Raw genomic sequence first — 20,057 nt, 5'->3', positions numbered from 1 at the left:
AAACCCGCCGCGGGCTCTTTCGGCAGAGCTTTGTTTGTTCTTCTGAGAACTGAGGGTAAATTAAACTTTCATAAGACCTGAGGAGCGCGTTCCCCGTGCCGGGAGCGCAGCGGGGCCCCGCGCCCACCTCCCCGTGCGGGAGAGGGTGACAGGGGGCACGGGGCTCGCCCCTGGCCCGGCGACACCGCGGAGATGGGGCGGGCACGGCGGGACTGGCACCAAACCCGCTGTGACACCCACCCGGCCGCCCACCCACGCGGCGTGCCGGGGTCACCCGTCCCCGCGGGAGGAGGGAGGGTGCCCTTTGGGAACGAGTCCTTGAGTGTCACGGCTGATATTTAAAAATGCTCCCCAGAGGCTTTAAATAAGATATTTCAATTCCACGGAGCTGTCAGGAACGGCTGCAGACGCCAGGAATAATGGCCCCGCTCTCCTTGTGGTGTCCTCGTTAATAAATCACACCGTGGCTCCCGAACACACGCACACCGATGGACGGATGGGCGACGGACACGCAGCAGCAGAGGGACACGTGTGTCCCCAAACAGATCCATGTCCTCGCTGCCATGTCCCTTCCAGACCCTCATTCCAGGACAGGGACGATGCAAAGCCACCAGCACAGCCCAAGAGACCCAAACCAGCCCCACCCCTGGGGTCACAGCGAGCACCTTTAATGCACAGCGCTGGCAGCACCTTGTCCCCCACAGGCAGGACAGCTCCATGGGCACAGGGAGCCTTGTCCCCAGCCCAGGACACTCCAGCAGATCCAATTAAGGGGGCCTGGTCCCCACACACAGGAGCTGGAGGAGTTACTAAAGCAGCAGCACTTCCACACACACCTCAGCAGCTGAAAATAGCCCGGAGAAAAGAAATCAATTCCCGGCGCAGCCCAGCCCGCAGTCATCAACCAAACCAGCACAGACTTTGTTCTCTCCCGCTCGCCTTCCACCGAGGCTTTTATCCAAGACCGCTCGGATTCGATTTCCTTCCCCCATCACGCCTGGCTGGAAGGGGACGGGAATCGATTTCACCCCCAATGTCACCCTCCTGTCACCCCCTCACAGGGGACGTGCTGCAGGCAGGAGGGGTGAATGTCACCCAAAGAGGCCCTGCAGTTTGTGCCACAGCCACAGCTCCACGGCCAGAGCTCCAGATCCATTGTTCCATGCAAGGAAGCCGCTCCTCCAGCTGGGACCGATCCCAGTGCCCCGGCCGGGTGGCTCTGTCCATCCGCCCCCCCTCTCCAGCCGGGACGGAGCTGCAGCCTGGCCCAGCTCCCGGCGCAGCCCTCGCTGCTGACTCTGCTGTTCCAGGGGTTTGTTTGGCTTCTCTGTGAAGACGGAGGTTGACAGGGCATCGTCCGTGGGGAAAAGCCCTTCCAGAGCGAGCACTGACCCACGCTGCTCCATCAGGAAGCGGCTGTGTCCTGCTTGGCCCCGGGGTCAGGAGGGGGATCCGGAGGCAGGAGCCCCGTGCCAGGGGACCAGCGGGTTTGCAGCAGCAGCTTTGGCACCAGATCAGTCTGACAGATGGATGGCTGCATGCCAGGAATGACAACCTATCCATCCATCCATCCATCCATCCATCCATCCATCCATCCATCCATCCATCCCTGATGCCGTCGGCGAGGCAGGGCAGGGCACAGCAGCGTGCCCAGCTCCTCCCCGTGTGATCCTGGCACGGCACCGCCGTGTTCCGCAGGATTGCTCTCATCGCTCCGGCACAGCCATGCCCCAGCCCCGGCTGCTGCCATGGCTCTGTTATTGTAGGGCTGCTGAGGAGCGTGGGGCTGACGCTGCCGAATTATTCTTAGATTGAGGGGGTGGAGAAGGGCCGGGAAAAGCATCAGCCAAAGGATTTGATCCATCAAATTGAAAGCCAGAAGAGCACAGAAATCTGTGAGGTTCTTCCAGTGCCACCCAGTAACAGCAACAGCTGGATCGGATTTGGGATGGAAGCACACTGGCACAGTCCGCTTTGATTAATATCCTGTATAACGACTAATTAATTCTGGAGGGGACGTGTGTTTGAATAGTTACTGTGGGATAATGAAATGTCAAGTGAGCATTAAAACACACTTAGCAGAGCTCTAACGACTCGAAGCATCCGAGCGCGTGTCCTGGCCCCTGCGCCGGGCCAGCGCTCGATGTGGCTGGGAGCACCCCCCTGGTGCTCCATCAGCCCCGCTTAGCTGGGCTATTGGATCTCAATTAGCTCCCCATTGCAACAGGCTCCGTTTGGATCCACCTGGCCGCCGCCTCTCCGCCTGCCCGGAGTGTTTTCCCTCCCTCGGCCGTGGGAACTGGGCGGGCACCGGCGGCCCCGTAAATCGCTGCCTCAATTGGCCCTGCTAGAACAATGAGCCATTTAATAATTAATGCCCGAGTATTAATCAGCCTCCTTCCTGCAGAGCAGGGACGGAGCGAGCCTCGATCCCTGTTGCGGCATCCGGAGGGCTCTGGTGCATTGCTAACCACGAGCTTGGCCACCTCCCAGCTCTGGTGGCATCTCTCACTCCAACAGTTCCCTGTCCTCTCCGCCGTGGCTCCTGAGCCCCTGTGAGATCCCAGCAGGGAGATTCCCTCCACTTCCATCCCACCAGGTGCCTCCTGCCGGCCCCGACACTGCTGCGGTTCACTGGCACCGCTGCCCTGTGCCCACAGCTCCTCACGCCAACATTCAAGTGTCCCCCCAATTCCAAACAAGGCACAGAGACAGGTAGGAGCCTTCCCAGCATAAGCATTCCCAGGAAAACCCGCCCCATGCTGCCCGAGCTCCTCACCGGCACTCCTGGGGCTTTGCCACTTGTGTGGTGATGCCAAAGATGACACAGGCCAGGCTGGAGCCACCAGAAGCAGGAACGCCCTGCTGGGCTCCCACCCAGCCTGGATGCAACCCCTCCAATGTTCTTCAGCTCCCACTAATTAACTCACTGTATGGTAATTAGCTCCCCGAGGCAGAGGGCTGGGCTTTGCACCTGAGCTGGCAAAGAGCTGGGCCCCCCAGAGCAGGGATGAGCTCCCCGTGAGCAGCAGCACAGGTTGAGATTCCAGCAGGAATCCGGGGATGATCCATCCTGTTTGCCCCAGGTCTGGGAATTTCAGAGGCTCCTGGCTCCGTATTTTACATAATGTGGGGATAAACTCTGGGCATCAAACATTTGGAATCCTCACCAGGCCACAGAGCCTCATTGGGGTCCTGCATGTGCAGCCAGTTGTGTCCCTGCACCCCCAGGGGACACCCCAAAACAGCCCAGCAAGGAGGGGGGGTTGAAAGAGCCCCAAATCCGCCCCAAATCTTGGTGAGCCCACGCAGAAAGGCTCCTGGAATGAGATGGAGATGGATCAGAGGCACCCCGTGCTGGAAAACACACCCCAGGGTTGGCAGGGGGTGGCACTGGGAGGCTCAGCTGTGCCAGCCCTGCTTGGCTAGCAGGAGCTGGGGCACAGCCAGCCGGAGTCAGAGATGGAATTACACTTTTCCAAGCTCCAGCAAAGGGGATCTGGGCTCTTGAGAGGAGGCGGAGAATCCTTCAGTAGCTGCTGGACTCCTGCACCAGCTGTGGAGGCCATGAGGAGAGGCACAAGGGCTGATTTAGGAGCTGGAAGATGCATCCCTATGGATGGGAGTCTGTCCAGAGGTAATCTATGTGTAAGGTAATTTCCAAAGGCAGCAGGACTCGATGCAGCCCTTAATAGGACAATCTCATGTGATAAATTACCAGACCCAACTAATCTGCATGTTAAATTTCTTGTATGAGGAATAAATATCCTCAATTCACCAGAGAAGCGCTTTCCTTCCGAGGATTTCATTAAAGACATCAAGCTGCCTGATTTGCATGTTATGATTCCTCATACGAGCAGCTCCGGAGAGCTCGCGGAGAGCCCGGCACTGGAGAGACCCTGGAGGGAAAAATAGAGCTGGCCCTGGACAGCAGGGCCAGGGCACCCGAGCGTGAGGGCACGACTGTCACCTCAGTGGGCATCGGAGGGCTGTCACTGTGGGGTCCCCGGAGCGGGAGACAGAAGGGATCCCATGGGAAAATGTCCTCCTGCACCCCATGCCAGCGGCAGGGAATGGAGAGAGCAAGGAGAGCGGAAGGCAGGTGGTCCCTGATCCCATTCCATCCCCAGGGGTGCTCCTGGGGTCACAGGTCCGTGGGCACACCCAGAGCCACAGGCTGATCCCTGATCCTGCCACGGTCCGCAGGGATGCTCCCAAGGGAGGATGTCCCCACCACACACACAGAGCCAGGCTGCTGCTCAATCCCTCGGGGATCCCTCATCCTGCTCGATCCCCTGGGATGCTCCTGAGGGAAGACAGCTCTGCGTGCGTGGGGAGCCAAGCTGGGATGCTCCCATCTCCAGGGATGCTCCGGGGGGATGGGTCCATGCTCAGGCACAGAGCCAGGCTGGTGCCTAATCTCCCACAGTCCCCAGGGATGGCTCCCGGGGGGAGGGAAGACTCCACGAACACACAGCCCCAGGCTGGTCCCCAGTCCTTCTGGAGTCCCTCATCACACCTAATCCCCCGGGATGCTCCTCAGGGAGGTTGGCTCCACATGCTCACAGAGCCAAGCGATCCCGCCGTGCTCCCCAGGGATGCTCCCGGGGCATCAGCTCCACGCAGAGGAGGAGCTGCCCGAGCCCGTCGCCCACCGGGCGAACGCCCAGAGCCGCTCCGGTGGCGGCGGAACCGCTGCGGGAAGGAAAGGGCGGTCGCCATGGAAACGCTGCCAAACTGGGAGAGCGGCTCCTTCCCTGGAAACATGGCGTGAGCTCCTCCGACCACCGGCGAGCACGAAGGGGGGCGGCTAGGGGGGGGCGAGGGGACGGCGACCCCCTGCCCGCAGCCCCCCAAAACGGGGAAAATGCACAAGGGTCACTGCAGCCCAGCAGTGCCAGAGAGATGCCCGGCTCAGGAGGGGGTCTGGGGAGCAGCGGTGAGGATGATGAGGATGAAATGCTTGGAGACGCAGTGCCCTGGCTGGGAACCACGAGGTGAAGCCAGCAAGTCCAGCCAGGCCCTGGGCACAGCCCCCCGCAGCACATCGTCCCCTCCAAAGCCGCCCTCATGGGCACAGCCGGGCTCTGGGGAATGTCCTCCTGTCCCTGGACCAGGGGACACACGGCAGCACCGAGCTGGGAGGGACTGGTGCACCCCAAACCCCTCACCCAGGGCACCGACGCCCCCAGAGCCGTCCCCGATCCCGCTCGGCCAAGAGCATCCCTGAGCCTCCCCGGCCATCAGCACCGGCCCTCCCCTCTCCAAGGATTACTCTGTTTCTAAACTCGTTAACTTTTAATTACAACCTTCCCACTGCCTGAGCGGGCTGGCTCCGCGCCACCGACAGCTCTATTAAAATTCAATTTCTGCCCATCATAACTAATTTTGGTCCTTCGCCTTCTCACCAGCAGCCTCCAGTGCCAGGCAAGACAGCCAAACCCTCATCTCCACACTCTAAATCCCCACAGAGCCCCGGGCGGAGCCAAGGGATGCTGGCAGGTTCCGTGGGAGCCCGGCAGGGATTTGCATGGTGCCTTCCCTGCTCCATTGGCTGCGCTGGGTTTGTTTGGGTTTTCCCCACGTGTTTGTTTGTTTGGTTTCTCGCTTCCTTCCTTCCTCCTTTCTGGATGGATGCTGGAACTGGGGGCTGAGAGATCTGGGGGAGGAGAGTGACCTTGGAGCAGGGATGCAGGGATGCAGGGATGCGGAGCTGCCGGGCATCCCGGAGCACAGACACCAGTGCTGGCCCCTTTGCTACTGAAGGGTAAACTGAGGCACGGGCCAAACCCAGGAGAAATTCAGGAGAAGAAGTCAGAATCCCCATTCTGGGTTTGGAGGTGGCACCCAGGCACCCCAGCCCACTCCCAGGACAGAGCAGAGCCTGGGGTCAGGGTCCTGACTCGTTCCTTCTGCCTGGGAAAGAGCCACATTCCTGACAGGAGTGAGCTCTGGGAATTGTGGGGCTCAACAGGTCTCTGAACTTCCACACCATGGCAAGGGACAAGGGTGTCCCATAGGGCCCCCAGCCCCTTCTGAGGGCCTTGCAGAGCTGCAGCCACCACGCCTGAGTGGGGGACAGTCCCCAGGGTCCCCAAGGACAGCCCGGGCTGCAGGATCCCAGCACGGCACACGACGTCACCCAGCCTCTCTCTGCGTTCCCGGCATCCCGGAGCAGCCCCGCGTTGCTACAGCAACACGAAGCCTTTGGATTCGATGCCTGGAAAGGGGGAACGGCTTGTCTCGACCTGAATTATTGATTAAAACAGAGACGATGACACACACACTCACAGGAGACGGCAAGAGGTGCCCGCCTTGATTTACAGGCCATCTCCAAGGGGCTGGAGTCGCTCTGTGCCAGGATCAGTTGGCACATGGGACTGGATCTGGGCGCTCTCTCATGCCTCCCTGCCTTGCCTCTGCCCGGCCCGGCTGTTCCCAGGCAGCCACGGGCGGGCTGTGATCCGCAGCCCGGTGTTAAGGTGTTAATCCGCTTGTGCAAACACCTCCTCCCCGGTGTTGACCTGCTTAAACTCCCCGTTTGCTCTGCAAACAGAGCCAGCAGCTCCTGGGTTGCCAAGCGCTGCCTCTGTGCCGCCTTCCAGGATGGCAGCCCTGGCACTGGCACCTGCCAGGGACTGGTGTGCCAGGCAGGATTTGTCCTGGATGCTCAGGAAGACTCAGAATCCCAGAATCACTGAGGCTGGAAGAGACCTCCAAGGTCATTGCGTCCAAGCTGTGCCCAATCCCAACCTCACCCCCAGCCCAGAGCACCGAGTGCCACGTCCAGGCCTTCCTTGGACACCTCCAGGCATGGGGACTCCACCACCTCCCTGGGCAGCCCACCGTGACACTGACCATCCTTTCCAGACTCACCGGTATTCCAGGGAGAACTTGGTGAGCTCCCGGCTGTTGTGCAGCCACTTGAACTCGAGGGGCCAGCTGCCCTCGGCCATGCAGGTCAGCACCAGCCGGTTCCCCTCCAGGTGCACCTGGCTCCGCACCGGCTCTGTCTTGAAGTACGGGGAGACATCGTCTGTGGAGAGAGGAGGGAGAGGGGTCAGGGACCCACATCCTGCCAGCCCCATGGACACTCAGCACTGCTGTCCCTGGCCTCGGCAGGGGATGGAACAAAATGACCTTTAAGGTCCCTTTCAACCCAAACCATTCCATGATTCCATTGGCACCACCATCGCCCCGCAGCCACCTCCCCACGCTCTGCTCCAGCCAGGCCACCCAGCCCCCTTCCCTGTCCCTTGTCCCTCCCTGAGCCATTCCAGCAGCCCATCCGCAAGGGCTCAGCCCGCTGCAGGTTTATCTAAGCTGCTTCTTTGCTTTATTCCCAGCTCCCTTTGTAGCATCTCCGAGCTTTTAACTCGGGGGGTGAAGGGGCGGAGGGGCTGCGAGCAGAGCGAGGCAGAGCCACTTACTCCTCTCCTGTTTTATTTGCTAAGTAAAACTATAAATCGAACCACACAGCTCCATTTTCTGCTTAACAAATGGAAGCCCTTTTACTTCAAAGGCACATTCATATTCCCCAGCAGCTTTCAAGTGCACGTTCAATCACAGCTCTGGGTTTTTTCTTTGGGGTAGGGCTCTGCTTTCTTGTCTGCTCAAGCTGAATTCCTGCCGTGGATCCCCACGCCGTGAGCGGCACCGAGGCAGTGCCCACCACCCTGGGGGTGTGACAGGAGTTTGTGGGAGCTCAGAGACACCCCCAGAGCTGCACTGGGGGTCCCCTTCCTCGGCCCTGGCTCCTGCACACCCACATGGGAACGCCCAGTGGATTTACACCACCCTGCCTGGCAAAGGGGAAGGCACGGCGGTGCTGGATGCCAGGCGAGTCGTTAGGGAGGGAAGGAGCAGCTTGTGGCTTGTTAATTTAATCTTCCTCTCTGACCTTCAGCAGCGCCGGCTGGACGGGGCAGCCCTCACTCATCCTGGTGTCCCTGCCTCAGATCCAGGATGGATGCGGACATTGGGGCACCAGGGCACGGCAGCCCAGCATGTGCCGGGTGGCACAGGGGCAGAGCGGTGCCCAGTGGCAGCTTGGTGCCCTGGCTGTGAGGTTTGGCACCACTGCTGTGAGCCCGACCCACAGCCACGCTGCTCCCTGGCTGGAGAGCTCACGGCAGCCCTGCAGCCCTCAGGGTGCACCAGGAGCAGGGACACAGCTGCCACAGGGCTCCTGGGAACATCCCAGTGCAGCACCTGTGCCACCTGTGCACGGCAGTGGCCACACGTGTCCCCACCACAGCATGGCAGAGCTTGACCTGCAAGGCCGGGGCTTTGCCCACGCCACCCTGGAGACTTTGGAATTACAGCAGTGCCCAGATGGAGACGTGGCACAGCCAGATGGCAGCTCTGGATCCAAACACCTCCTGCATGAAACCAGTAAATGAGCCATGCACCAGACTGGGGTCCACTGGGCACCATGCAGCTGCAGGGAGGATCCAAGCACGTTACAATGGGCTGATCCCCAGGGAATGCTGATCCCATGGGCTGTGCTGCCAGGTTCCAGCCGAGCACTCCGGGGACTGAGACCTGGCGTGCCCAGTGCACCCCCCGTGCCCAGCCAGCACCCCGTGTCTGGGAGGCACCTGGGAGGTGTCCTGGAGGCGTTTGGGAAGCGTTTGGGAAGCGTTTGGGAAGCAGGGTGCTGCTGGCGCACCTTCCCCTGGGCCCGCCCGCCGTTCGCATCCATCCTAATTTGATTTTAAGCAGCTAAGGCTCATCACGCTTTGAAGCGCCCGAGCCATCTGTTCTGCATTAAGGGGTGAAAAACGGCGCAGAGGAGGAGGAGAGGTGGCTCTTGATTCCACATGGATCGTTCCGTGGTGATCCGCCCGCGGTCACGGCGGCCGCCTCGCGCCCAGCGCCTCCCGTGCCCCCAGAAAGGCAAACCCACCCTGACCACGGCAGGGCACAGCGGGGATGGGGATCCTGGGGGTCCCCTGTGGGGGGTGAAGGTGGCACTGAGCTCAGGAGGAATCCTCCTCATCCTCCTGGGAGCCCCGTGCCCCTCCAAGGAGCCCAACCCAGCACCAGGGGCGGCTGGAGGGGAGGAGGGATCCAGGGAGGGGAAAGTGATTCGTTAATTCCGAGGTCTCCAGAGAGGCCTCCAGGGACAAGACCAGGTATTCCTGGTCTTCCCAGGGGATGCCCACAGCAGCTCTTGGAGGGGAGAAGAGTGGGGCGCCCCAGTGCTGAGCAGTGCTGTCCCCCTCATCCCCAGCCCCTTCTGCAGCCTCCCGGCCTCAGTTTCCCTCCCCAGCTGCACCAGTCATCCCAGCTCTGCTCCCTGGGGACAGCTCCTCTCTCCCACCATCCCCGACAGGCCATGGCATCACCAAATCCAGGCTCACGGAGCTCTCACCACGTCACCACGGAGCTGGCATGGATGGGAGCTGCCATTCCCCCGGCCCTGGGCCCAGGGGGAGGGTTCCCGGTGGGTGACAGCCACGTCCCTCCTAAACGAAGGGTCATTACTGCTCATTCCGCCTCTCCCCCATCTGTTGTGACTGTTTACACTCCACTTGCTAATTAGAGGCTAATTAGTTGGTGCAGAAATTCATCACTTTCCAAGCACAGGCGGCCGCGAGGGGCGTCTCCGGGAACATCTGCACATCTGCCGGCGGCACGGGACGGTGCGGAGCTCCCGTGCCACCCCCTGCCACACCATCCCATGCCAGGCCATGCCAGCAGTGCCCCCTCCACAAAGAAAAGTGCCACCAAGCCCCTCTGTCGCCATCCTGCCCTCACCGCTGACCCCGGGGCTGAGCCGAGCTGCCGGCGGTGGCGGATGGGATTCCAAGGGCTGGCAACAGGGAAGGGGGACAGGGACAGGGACGGTCCCAGCTCTCTCCCTCCCCTGCCGATGACAATCTAATGCCAGGCCCTGGCACGGCACTAATCCCGCCTAATGGGATCACAATCTTGGCCTCTGCACTTTAGTTACATCAGGGCCGGCGGGGCATTAGAGCCGGAGCGGGCGCGGATGTAGGGCAGGGCTCCCGAAAGAGCCGTAATGGATCCTAATTCCCGGCCGTAATGGGCGAGATGGGAACTAAGCTCCCCTCTCCCCGGCTTCAAATCCCTCTTGATGGGAAGGGACGGGGAGTTTTAAGCCTGGAGGAATCCCGGAATGCCTGCCAAGGGCACGGCTCTGCCTGGCAGCTGCGGGCGGGGGGGTGGTAGGGACGGAGGGTGCAGCCCCCTCCTTTCCCCTTTCCCTTCAGAGGCGAGATGGGGATGGGGGCAGGAGATCCAATTCCACAGGTCCCCCGGGCACCCCCGGAGCACCAGCAGCTCGTGGGACACCCGGGTCCCCTCCTGCCTGGCACCACCGTCCAGGGGACAACACAGTCCCCATCTCTGCTCGTGTTCAGCTCAGGGCCACCCCCCTTAGGGACAGGGGTGACACCCATCCGCTCCCCAGCTCACCCAGCTCACCCACCGGGAGGTGACCAGCCCAGCGCCCATTCCTGCTAATTACCACGATCCAGCAGGATGCACCGGGAATCCCAACAGAGCCGATGCCCACCGGCACCAGAGGGATGTCCTGAACCCAGCCCACCCTCACCTCGGGGCTCCAGGTACCCAAGAGAGCCCAGCCAACACCAGGGACCAGCAACTGCCTCAGGGAAACAGCTCCATCCTCTTCCTCCTTCCCAACAGCCCTTCTCTGGTCAGTGCAGCTCCGGGAAGCGCCCGCTCCACTGCCCACACCCCATCTGGACCACCGAGAGGGGACAGAGCCATGTCCCTGCTGCCCCCACATCGTCCCACGGCTCCCCCATCCTTCCCAGGCTATCACCACCCAAAAAGGAGGATGGCAGTCTGAAAAGGAAGATGCCAGCCCAGAAAGGAAGATGCCAACCCTCCAGGAGCAGTGTCACGGCCACCTGGCACTGCCACCGAGCAGCTCCCGCCCCAGTCCCCCCCGTCCCCCCCAGCACGGGGAGATGGAGCTAAATCTCTTCGGCATCAGACTCTCGCTGGCTCCGCAGCATGAAGAGATTAAAAAACAATAAAGAGAAAGCGAAACCCTCCGCTATAATTACCAGCCTTTAGCCGCCAGCGGAGGCAGGAGGGAGGGAGGCAAGGAAAAAGGGGGGAAAAGAAACAGAGGAGAAGAAGAAATCCACTAAAATTTTAATAGGAACCACTGCATTTAATTTAACGACACATTTTTTCAATTAGCAGAATAATTGTTTTATTCATAAAATGAGTTTCAATAAGAGGGTAATTTTCCTTTGTTTTTATTATTCATTTGTGGAACATATTCGCAGCACAGTTCCCCGGCGCCACCGCAGCCGCGTCACATCTGGGGGTCTGGGGAGGAGGGGAACGTCACCCATGGCCCCCAAAAACAGCACCCATGGGGGACCAGAGCGTCCCCGAGCACCGCGGTGGGATCGCAGCCTCAGCTGGGTGCAAGGACAGGTGGCCCCAGGGGATCCATGCTGGCCATCCAAGGGGTGATGGGGACACGGTGGCCCTGGGGACAAATGAATCCCTGCCCGAGCAGCCACCCCGTGGCTGAATCCCACTCCCAGCGTGTCGGATGCCAGGTGCGCTTGGGAAGCATCAATTTTTCAGTGGGTGCTGGCAAAGCCACCGGGTCGATTCAGTGGCACAGGTGTCCCCAAGGGCACAGAGCCACCGCCACACCCCGGCACGGCCCCCGGTGCTCCCGGTGTCCCCAGGCAGGGCCCTCCCGGGGTCCCCGGCGGGCGGGTGGCAGGTGCAGGGGGATTAGTGGCTCTCTCTGCCGCTGCCAGAGCCATTAGTATTCCTGAGACACGGCTCCATCCTCTTAATAAAAAGCAAACATGGAATTGAAATGCCGAGCGCTGCCGGCACCTGGGGAGCCACGGAGCGCGACGGTGCTGCCGGGCGGGGACCGAGGGGTCCAGGAACCGCCTGGGGGTGCCAAGGATGAAGCCAAGAACGGGTCAGTGTGGTTTGGGAACCTTGGCCGAGCCCTGCTCGCCCTCCTCCCAGCAGCGGGGCAGGTGCAGAGCAACCTGAGCCACTCCCTGCAGCCTCCAAGGAGATCCCACAGGGTTGGCAGTGAGACGGGACAGCTCCATCCTCCTCATCCCATCACCAGCAAAGCCAAAATCACAGAGTCACGGGTTTCCAGAGTGGTTTGGGTTGGGAAAGACCTCAGAACCCATCCAGTCCCATCCCCTGCCATAGGCAGGGACACCTTCCCCTGTCCCAGGCTGCTCCAAGCCCCAGTGTCCAGCCTGGCCTTGGGCACTGCCAAGGATCCAGGGGCAGCCACAGCTGCTCTGGGCACCCTGTGCCAGGGCCTCCAACCCTCACAATAAAGAATTCTTCCATGAGATCCAGCCCAGCACTGGTCCTCGGTGCTGATCCCAGCAGAGCCGGCCCTGGAGCAGCCACAGGGACACCCAGCTGTGCCCTGCTGTCCCCCAGGCTGGGTTGGTGCCACAGGGCAGCCGCGCTCCCCACACGGAGCAGTGCCAAAGGCACCCGGCACAGTCCCACCCATCCCATCCCCAGGGATCAGCCCGGCTGCCCCACACACCACCCCCCACCCCCCCCCCGGCAGGTCTTTTGATGTGGGTTTTTTTGCCCTTTTTACTAAGAAAAAGACTTATAATTGCAGATGTGACCATTAATCCTCCCAACTTACTTTGTTCCCTTCCTTCCCTGCTTTCCCCTCCCTCCCTTCTCCCCCTACTGAGACCAAGAGCTTTAAAACTCTCCTTCTGGCTATTAATTAAAAGCAACCTCTCCACTGCCGTGAGTGTACTTGCCATAAATTAATAGCAGCCTTCTTAATCAAATCTTATCTCCTCTCCAAGCGCCCGGCGCACGGGGCCGGGTTGGTGTCCCAGCCTGCCCAGCCGTGAAATGCAATTCCCAATGCTCCAGTGGCCTCGACAGCTCCGCTCCGTCCCCTCCTCCCCGGCGTCTGTACCTGTGCGGGCCCGGAGTCGCCACCTGGGCCGGGAGGGAGGAGAGGGGCCCGGCCACCCCGCGCAGAGGTGGCTCTCGAAGGACACGCTCCATTTCTCAGCCATTTGCCGCGTTTATCCGCAGCCCCTGCGGACGGCACTCGCCTTCCTGAATTATTTAGGAGGGGTTCGGTGCTCCGAGGCAGTGAGAGCCACGGTGGGAAGTCCTGCTGCCGGAGCTGGGGGTGTGGGAAGGCAGCAGGGCCACGGCGCAGCTTTTGGGGGGTCAATTCCTGGAGCTGTGAGCTCACGGTGCTCCAGTTTCTACTGGAGAACAGCGTCCCTCCAGTCCTCCGGCCTGGCTCCCCATCCCTGTCTCACCAGGTTTTCCTTGTCCCCACCCACGCCCCAGCCCTTCCCTCTGAGCTGCCAGTTCCCCAATCCCACAGAACTCCCCGACAGCAGGGACAGAGGGGCACCTGGACATGGTGCCCTGCAGCTTCTGGGGCTGCGAATTCCAGCCCTCTCCTTTGCCATGCAGAAAAACCAGTGCTGGGCGTGATTTTCCTTCTTGGCAGAGGCGGCCCTGCCTCCCTGGTGGGCTCGGGCTGGGTCCCCCCCCACAGCACCACAGCCCGGGAGACAGCGGGGGCTGCGGTGGGAGCCCCACCAAAAAGGAGCTGAGGGGGTTTTCAGCAGAGGCAGAGCAGCCTGGACAGCGCCCGTCCCTCGGCTCCAGCCACACCGGGATCACAGGGATGAACCACCCTCGTGGAGCACGGAAGCGCTGCCGGCGCTCGGGGATGCGGGAGCATCTCACAGCGGCCACATCCCTCCAGCAGCGGAGCCCGGAGCCGTGCCAGGTGCTGAGCCCATCCTTCCCATGACGAGGGAAGAGCTGGGAGGCTCCAAGGGCTGGCACCGAGTGCCCTCCAGCCGTCTGCCCCCAGCACGTGCCCTGCAACGACCTTGCTGCCGGAACGCATCCGTCCTTGCTGCGATGCCTCACTGAGCTGCCGGGCTGCTCGCAGCACTGGGGGCTGCTGCTCTGCCGTGGGCAAGGGGCACGGGCGGCAGGAGGGGGCTGCTGGCCATGGGAACGCTGTTCCCTGGGCTCACGTCACAGCTCCTGCCCTGCTGGAGGGACACGGCTGGAGATGGGCACCGCATCTCCATCCAGCCCCCTGCTTCCCTGTGCAGCTGCTTCAGCAGTTCCTTCACACGGGAAAAAGGCTTTTTGGGTCATGGGTAGCTCTGGGGATGTGGGGACACCTCCCATTAAGGGTGCAAGGACATGTGCCCGTGACCCCAGGAGGGCTGGCAAAGGAGGGGAGCCAGAGCTGGCGAGGAGCCGGGCTGGACCTGGCAGAGCCCAGAGCTCTGGCACTGCTGCCCTGCTCCCTGAGCCTCCCTCAGAGGGGATTTGGGGTTCCCTACATGCCGTAAGCCGATTGCAGAGGTGCAGTAACGGGATTAAGGGGGAGGCTGAGGGAGATGCAGACCTGGAGGAGCTGCTCAGCAGAGCACGGCTCCTGCCCGTGTGACACCGCAGGCCTTGCAGAGCCAGACCTTAAACATTTCCTTCCCTTAAGCCTCTGGAAAGGTGAAGCTGCAGGAGGGACGTGGGCTCTGCCCCCTCCTCACCCCACAAGAAACCCTGCAGGGCCCTGGCATGGGCTGGCAAAGGGGTCACGTCCCCACAGTGATCCCCTCAGCCACCCACGTCCTCACACAGGCCCTGGGTCACATCCCCACGCTGGTGCCCACAGCCACCCCTGCCTGTGGCACTGGGTCACATCCCACAGCCACCCCTGCCCATGGCACTGCCACTGAGAACTCCAGGTGACCCCACAGCGCCTCGGGGAGCAGCACAGTGACCCCAAACCCCCGCAGGGCCCCGTCAGCACCCACCAGCCGCCCGTGGCGATAATCCCCGCTGGCAGCAGGCACCGCTCGGGGCGCTCGGTGACATCCCTGTGGCTAATCCAAGCTGACCACTGTAGGGCACGGCCAGGGGGGCCATGGCCGCAGCACCCCCTTCCTGGCAGTGCCCAGCACTCCCCAGATCCCCCCCACAGCCCCATCCCGGGGCAAAGGTGACACTGATGGGGACCATGGCAGTCCCTGTGCAGGGATGCAGGAGCAGGCCCCCAGCGATGCCCCCCACACGCTGTCCCCCTCCTCCTGCGGTGCCCAGCACGGCACTGGTGTCACCTGCAGGCTGCACAGCACTTTTGCTGGTGTCACACCTCATCCATCTCTGCTGGAGATCTGCCGCGGTGCTTCCCAGGCCCAGGTGGGGGAGAGGCCGCAGGGGGGTGATTCCCGGAGCCGGCAGCACTCAGGAAAAGCCCAGGCAGAGACCAGGAGCCACAAGCCCAGCCAAGGTGGCCCCGGCACGGAACGTGGCCAGATCTACCCTGGCACTGCCAGCACGAGCCCCCTGCACCCAGTGGCTCTGAGTGGAGCTGGCAATGCCCAGCAGGGCCATGGCATCCCCCAGAACAAACGGATGGATGGATGGATGGATGGATGGATGGATGGATGGATGGATGGATGGATGGATGGATGGATGGATGGATGTCCTCCTCCCTCACTGCATCCCGCCAGGCCAGGCCAGTGGGACATGCCGACCACGCTGCCATCTCCCCTTCCTCCTCCCACATCTGTCTCCAGGCCCATACTTATTTATTTATTTGTTAATTAACTGCTGTTTTCATAACAAACGCTCCAGCTTCTCCCAGCCTCCAACAGCCCTGGGGCTGGATTGTTAACTAGGATTTTAATTTGTTAATTAAAAGCAGGATGGCTCCATAACAAGCTCCTCTTCCACAGCCGGGGCTCTTGGCGGGCTCAGCGGGCTGTGGGCAGCCTCACCATGCCCGGGTGAACCCCTCCAGGGATGGGGGATGTGGGGAGGGGGGAGCTCGGCTCCCCCAGGACGAGGGGTGTTGGAAAAGGCTCAGAATCTCCCTTCTCCCAGCAGCGGTGCTGGAGCTGATGCCACCTTCCCCTGCACTCTCACCCCGGCAATCCCTTCCCCAACGCCTCAGCAGCTCCCAGCCCATGTCCCCGGCCATCAGGGGTCTCAAACCTGGTGACAGACCCTCCTCTGCCCACCACAGCAGAGCCAGGGCTGTGCCAGCGTTATCTTCTCAGGACTCCCCTGGAGCACAGCCCGGGACAGCCCTCAGTAGCCGGCCCGGTGGCACTGGGGACCCAGCGAGGTGCACCCCGGTGACAACGTGCATAAGGTAAGGCTTGAAATGCTCCCAGAGCCAATGGAGAAGCGTCAGCCCTGGCCGGGAAACAGGGATTTATTCAGCCCCGTGGCTGGGAACAGAGCGGGGCTGTGCGCCTGCCCATCCCTGCCGCTGGAAAAACCAACATTTCCCTCCCGGGAAACCCCTAACAGTCACACACACACGGCCCCGTTGTGCCTGCCCAGCCCCGAGCCCGGGGGGCCGACAAGTAGAGCTTTGTGCTCCGAGGCACCGGGCAGCCCCCACGGACCCCCACACCCGGCTCCGAGCACTCCGGGAGTCTGATCCCAGCCCCGGCCCCAGGGCACGCAGCTCCAAACTCAAACTCTGCCAGGAGCTGGAAGGGACCTGCAGCAAAGGGGACAGGGGACAGGAGCCCCCCCAGCCCAGGGACAGCCCCAGGGCTGCCCTGCTGCGGGTGGCACAGACAGACATTGTCCTGCTGAGCCTGTCCCCACAAAAGGCACAGCCCCGTCCCCAGCTGGGGACGTTTAACAAAAACTCTGGACAAAAACTCATTCCCCAGCAAACTCCTTCCGACGGCAGAAATCCTCCGAAGCCCGCGATTACGCAGCTCCGCCGTATCTGGGTCACTGCTGTGAGTCACGGACACCCGGAGAGTGACTCAACGCTATTAGAGGGGCCGGATCCTGCGGCTGATTTTCCCGGGAGAGGCTCCAAAACACTGAGGAAGGGAAGGATCGACGGACATCACCTCCACACCGCCCCCCCACCGGCCACCAGCCGGACGCTCCCCGGGCACGAGAGGGGGTCAAAGTGCATCCCCCTTCCTGCACTTCAGCCCTTCCCAGCCCTTCCCAGCCGAGACCGGAGCTTCCCCACGAGGATTTGGCAGGAGCAGGCTCCGCACCCAGCTGCCAAGCGAGGTGGGAGCCCCAAGACCCCGGACCCCGTCCCCAGGGGGTCATCCCCTGCCACCCCCCCCACCGAGTGACACACAAGCCCGGGGCAGCCAGCACAGCTCAGGGCTGGGTTTGGCCCCACGGAACACGCCGAGTGTATCCTCGAGGAATTCCTGGAAGGACATCACAGCCCTGCGCTGTGGCAGCTCCTGGGGTCACAGCAGCCGTAAGGGGGTGGGAAAGCAAAGCCACCACAGACCTGCCCTGCGGGAGCCACAGCAGCACCTGAGATGTCCCTCCTGCCAGGGGCACCCGTGTCCCGCCACCTCCGGCCCCGCAGGATGCTCAGCAGACGGACAGACAAACACACAACAGAGAATCCCAGAGAATCCCAACAAGGCGGCGTTCCCAACCGAAAAACCGGCGGGGAAAGAAAAACAGGAGAGAGAAACCACAAGAAAAACCCCACTCAGCCCTTCCCAGGGCTCTGACGCAATCGAGTCACCAGCCCCGCGGGATGGAACATGCTCTGCCAGCTCCCACCCTGCCCGTGCCAGGCAGGATGAAGGCGCTGGCGGCCACAGTCCCCCTCCCCACAGCACAGCCCCGAGCCAGCGGGCACCGGGCACTCGCCCATTTACTGGGGTGTTGCCCAGACATCCTTTTTCCTAAGTATTAATTAGTCATTGCATTGCTCACTTGAAACAGAAATAGCTGTGGCATGACAGCGAACATGAGTTTTCCTTGGAAAAGCTTTTTTTCCAAAGCTTTTCCTTCCCAGACAACCCTGATCTCGGGTGGGGGAAGAACTGGCAGCCTGGCATTCCCCCCCAGCCAGCCCTGAATTTCCAGGGCAGCGCAGCAAACTCTGGTCATCGCATTTATTCACACACTTGTGGCTCTCGCAGCCAGAGGGGCTTTTCCAGCCAACGCCGCGCCAGCGATTCCAGCCTGACGTGAAGCTTATGGGGAGAAGCCAAGCGAGCGAGACTCCCCCGGCGCCCCGGGGGAAGGGCTCCGGCAGCTCCGTGCCCTGCTCGCCGCACGCGTCTTTGCTTCCGCCGCCCTGCACAGCCCCTCTGCCCACCCTGCCAGCGAGGAGAACGGAGACAAGGAGGCGATGAAGGCACCCATCACCTCCCTCCGCGCCGGGGCCGGGTGCCGAGCGCTTCCCGGTGCTCAGCCGGCGGAGAGGGCTCTCCCGACGGCGGCAGAGCTCGGAATGAAGCATCCCACCCTAATGAGTTGATTTTATTAGTTTGCGAATGCATTGGGAACTCGTTATCAAAATAAACATCAGTTCACTCCACCGAGCACGGCACCGCACGCCCCGGCAGCGCCGCAGCTGCGGCCGCGCGTGGCTCCCGCCCCGGGACACCCCGCGGGTCCCCCTCGTGTCCCGGCACCGACCAGGGGGGCCAGGGCAGAGGTGCCCACACTGCCAAGCCCCTTGTGCCACGAGGTTCCCTTCTCCCTTTCACTGCGGGGTTCCAGGCTGGGCATCCAGAGCTCGCTGAGGTGGGCCAGCTCCGAGCCCCTGCCACCCCAACAGGTCCCCTGGGAGCTGCTCGGGGCTGGAAGCAGCACCAAGAAGCCCCCAGGCCAGCCCGGGGTCTCCAGCACCCCCGGGAGCCTGTGCGGCACCCAGTGCTGGAGCACCGGAGGGTCGGCAGGTCCCCCTGGGGACAGCCAGGGCAGGAGGCAGCGCCGAGCCCCTCTGGGCAGGGTTGTGGTGGGACGCGGGGGCGCAGCGGGCGCATTGTCCGTCTCCGCAGGAAGCGCTCCCTTTGGAAGCAGCGGCTAATCCCATTTCATCCCCCTTCATGGCCATCAGCTGTTGTTCAGGCATGCAGGAGGCGGGGTGCTGAAACCGGAGCTATTGTGTCCGCCGGTCCCAGCCCCTCCGGCCAGCCAGCCCGCCATCCATCCACCCATCCATCCATCCATCCATCCATCCATCCATCCATCCATCCACCCATCCATCCATCCATCCATCCACCCATCCATCCATCCATCCATCCATCCATCCATCCATCCATCCACCCATCCATCCATCCATCCATCCACCCATCCATCCATCCATCCCGGCCTCACGCTGGGCCGGGGGCCGGCAGCGTGTCCGCATCCCGCTCCATCCCCAGTCAGCCTTTCATGGACTGCCAGGAGCTGGGGATCCCGGGAAGAACTCCATCCCCGCAGGCAGGAACAGGGAGCACGTGTGTCCCCAGCCTCCCTCTTGCCCTGGGGAAATTCCCCCTGGATCCAGCAATTCCCGGTTAAGGGGGTCCATATCCAGCACTTCCCTTCACCAAGCTGATGAAGACCAACCACTGGGGGGTCCACACCCCATGGCCACCTCTGCTGGCCCAGGGGATGGCCAGATTCCTCCCACACCACCTGTCCCCATTCCATGCAGGGCACAAGGGACGCCGATCCAAGCCAGGGGTAGCAGGACCCTGCCAGGCACCCCAACCCCTCCCAGCTTTGTACACCCCAATGTCCCTCCAGGGCCCAGCGATCCCACAGACAAATCCCCATCCCACTCTCTGCCCTGGCAGGACCCTGGTGCTGCCGTGCACGGAGCCAGGAGGGCTCAAGGTTACAGCTGAGGACTCGCAGGTTGTGGGCTCACCCAGCAGTGCAGAAAGCAATTAACTACCAGGGCTAAAATTAGTTCAGCGGCTTCTCCTGCTAATGGTCAAACTCATCAAGGCTTCCCTGCACTCGGGGCCTCGGCAAAGACAGGGAGGGAGGCATGGGAGCAGATCACACATTCCTGGGTCCCCTTCCCACTGTACCCAGCGCCATCAGGCACCAGGACACCAGCCAGCCCCACAGTCCCCTTGCCACCATCCCCACCATCACCCCTGCCCTGTGCCTCAGTTTCCCCTCGCTGCCCAGGCTGGAGGGAAGCTCCTGGCATGCTCAAGAGCTGCCACGTGTCAGGATGGGTGGTGGAGACAATGACGGCTGGCAGGGAGGGAGAGTGGCTTCAGCAC

At 62.1% G+C, this 20,057-nt stretch overlaps 1 protein-coding gene across 1 annotated transcript in view; it reads right to left on the bottom strand.

The window, feature by feature from the left end:
- SDK2 (sidekick cell adhesion molecule 2) overlaps window positions 1–20,057 on the bottom strand; it is a 43,409-nt gene that overhangs the window by 18,490 nt on the left and 4,862 nt on the right. Inside the window, exon 2 of the mRNA XM_069032497.1 lies at window positions 6,877–7,036. Within this exon, the coding sequence (XP_068888598.1) occupies window positions 6,877–7,036 (160 nt within the window). The remainder of the gene's footprint in view (window positions 1–6,876; window positions 7,037–20,057) is intronic.

Source organism: Aphelocoma coerulescens, chromosome 18 (assembly GCF_041296385.1).
Source record: "Aphelocoma coerulescens isolate FSJ_1873_10779 chromosome 18, UR_Acoe_1.0, whole genome shotgun sequence".
Lineage (NCBI taxonomy): Eukaryota > Metazoa > Chordata > Aves > Passeriformes > Corvidae > Aphelocoma > Aphelocoma coerulescens.
This window is presented reverse-complemented; position numbering and strand designations above follow the sequence as displayed.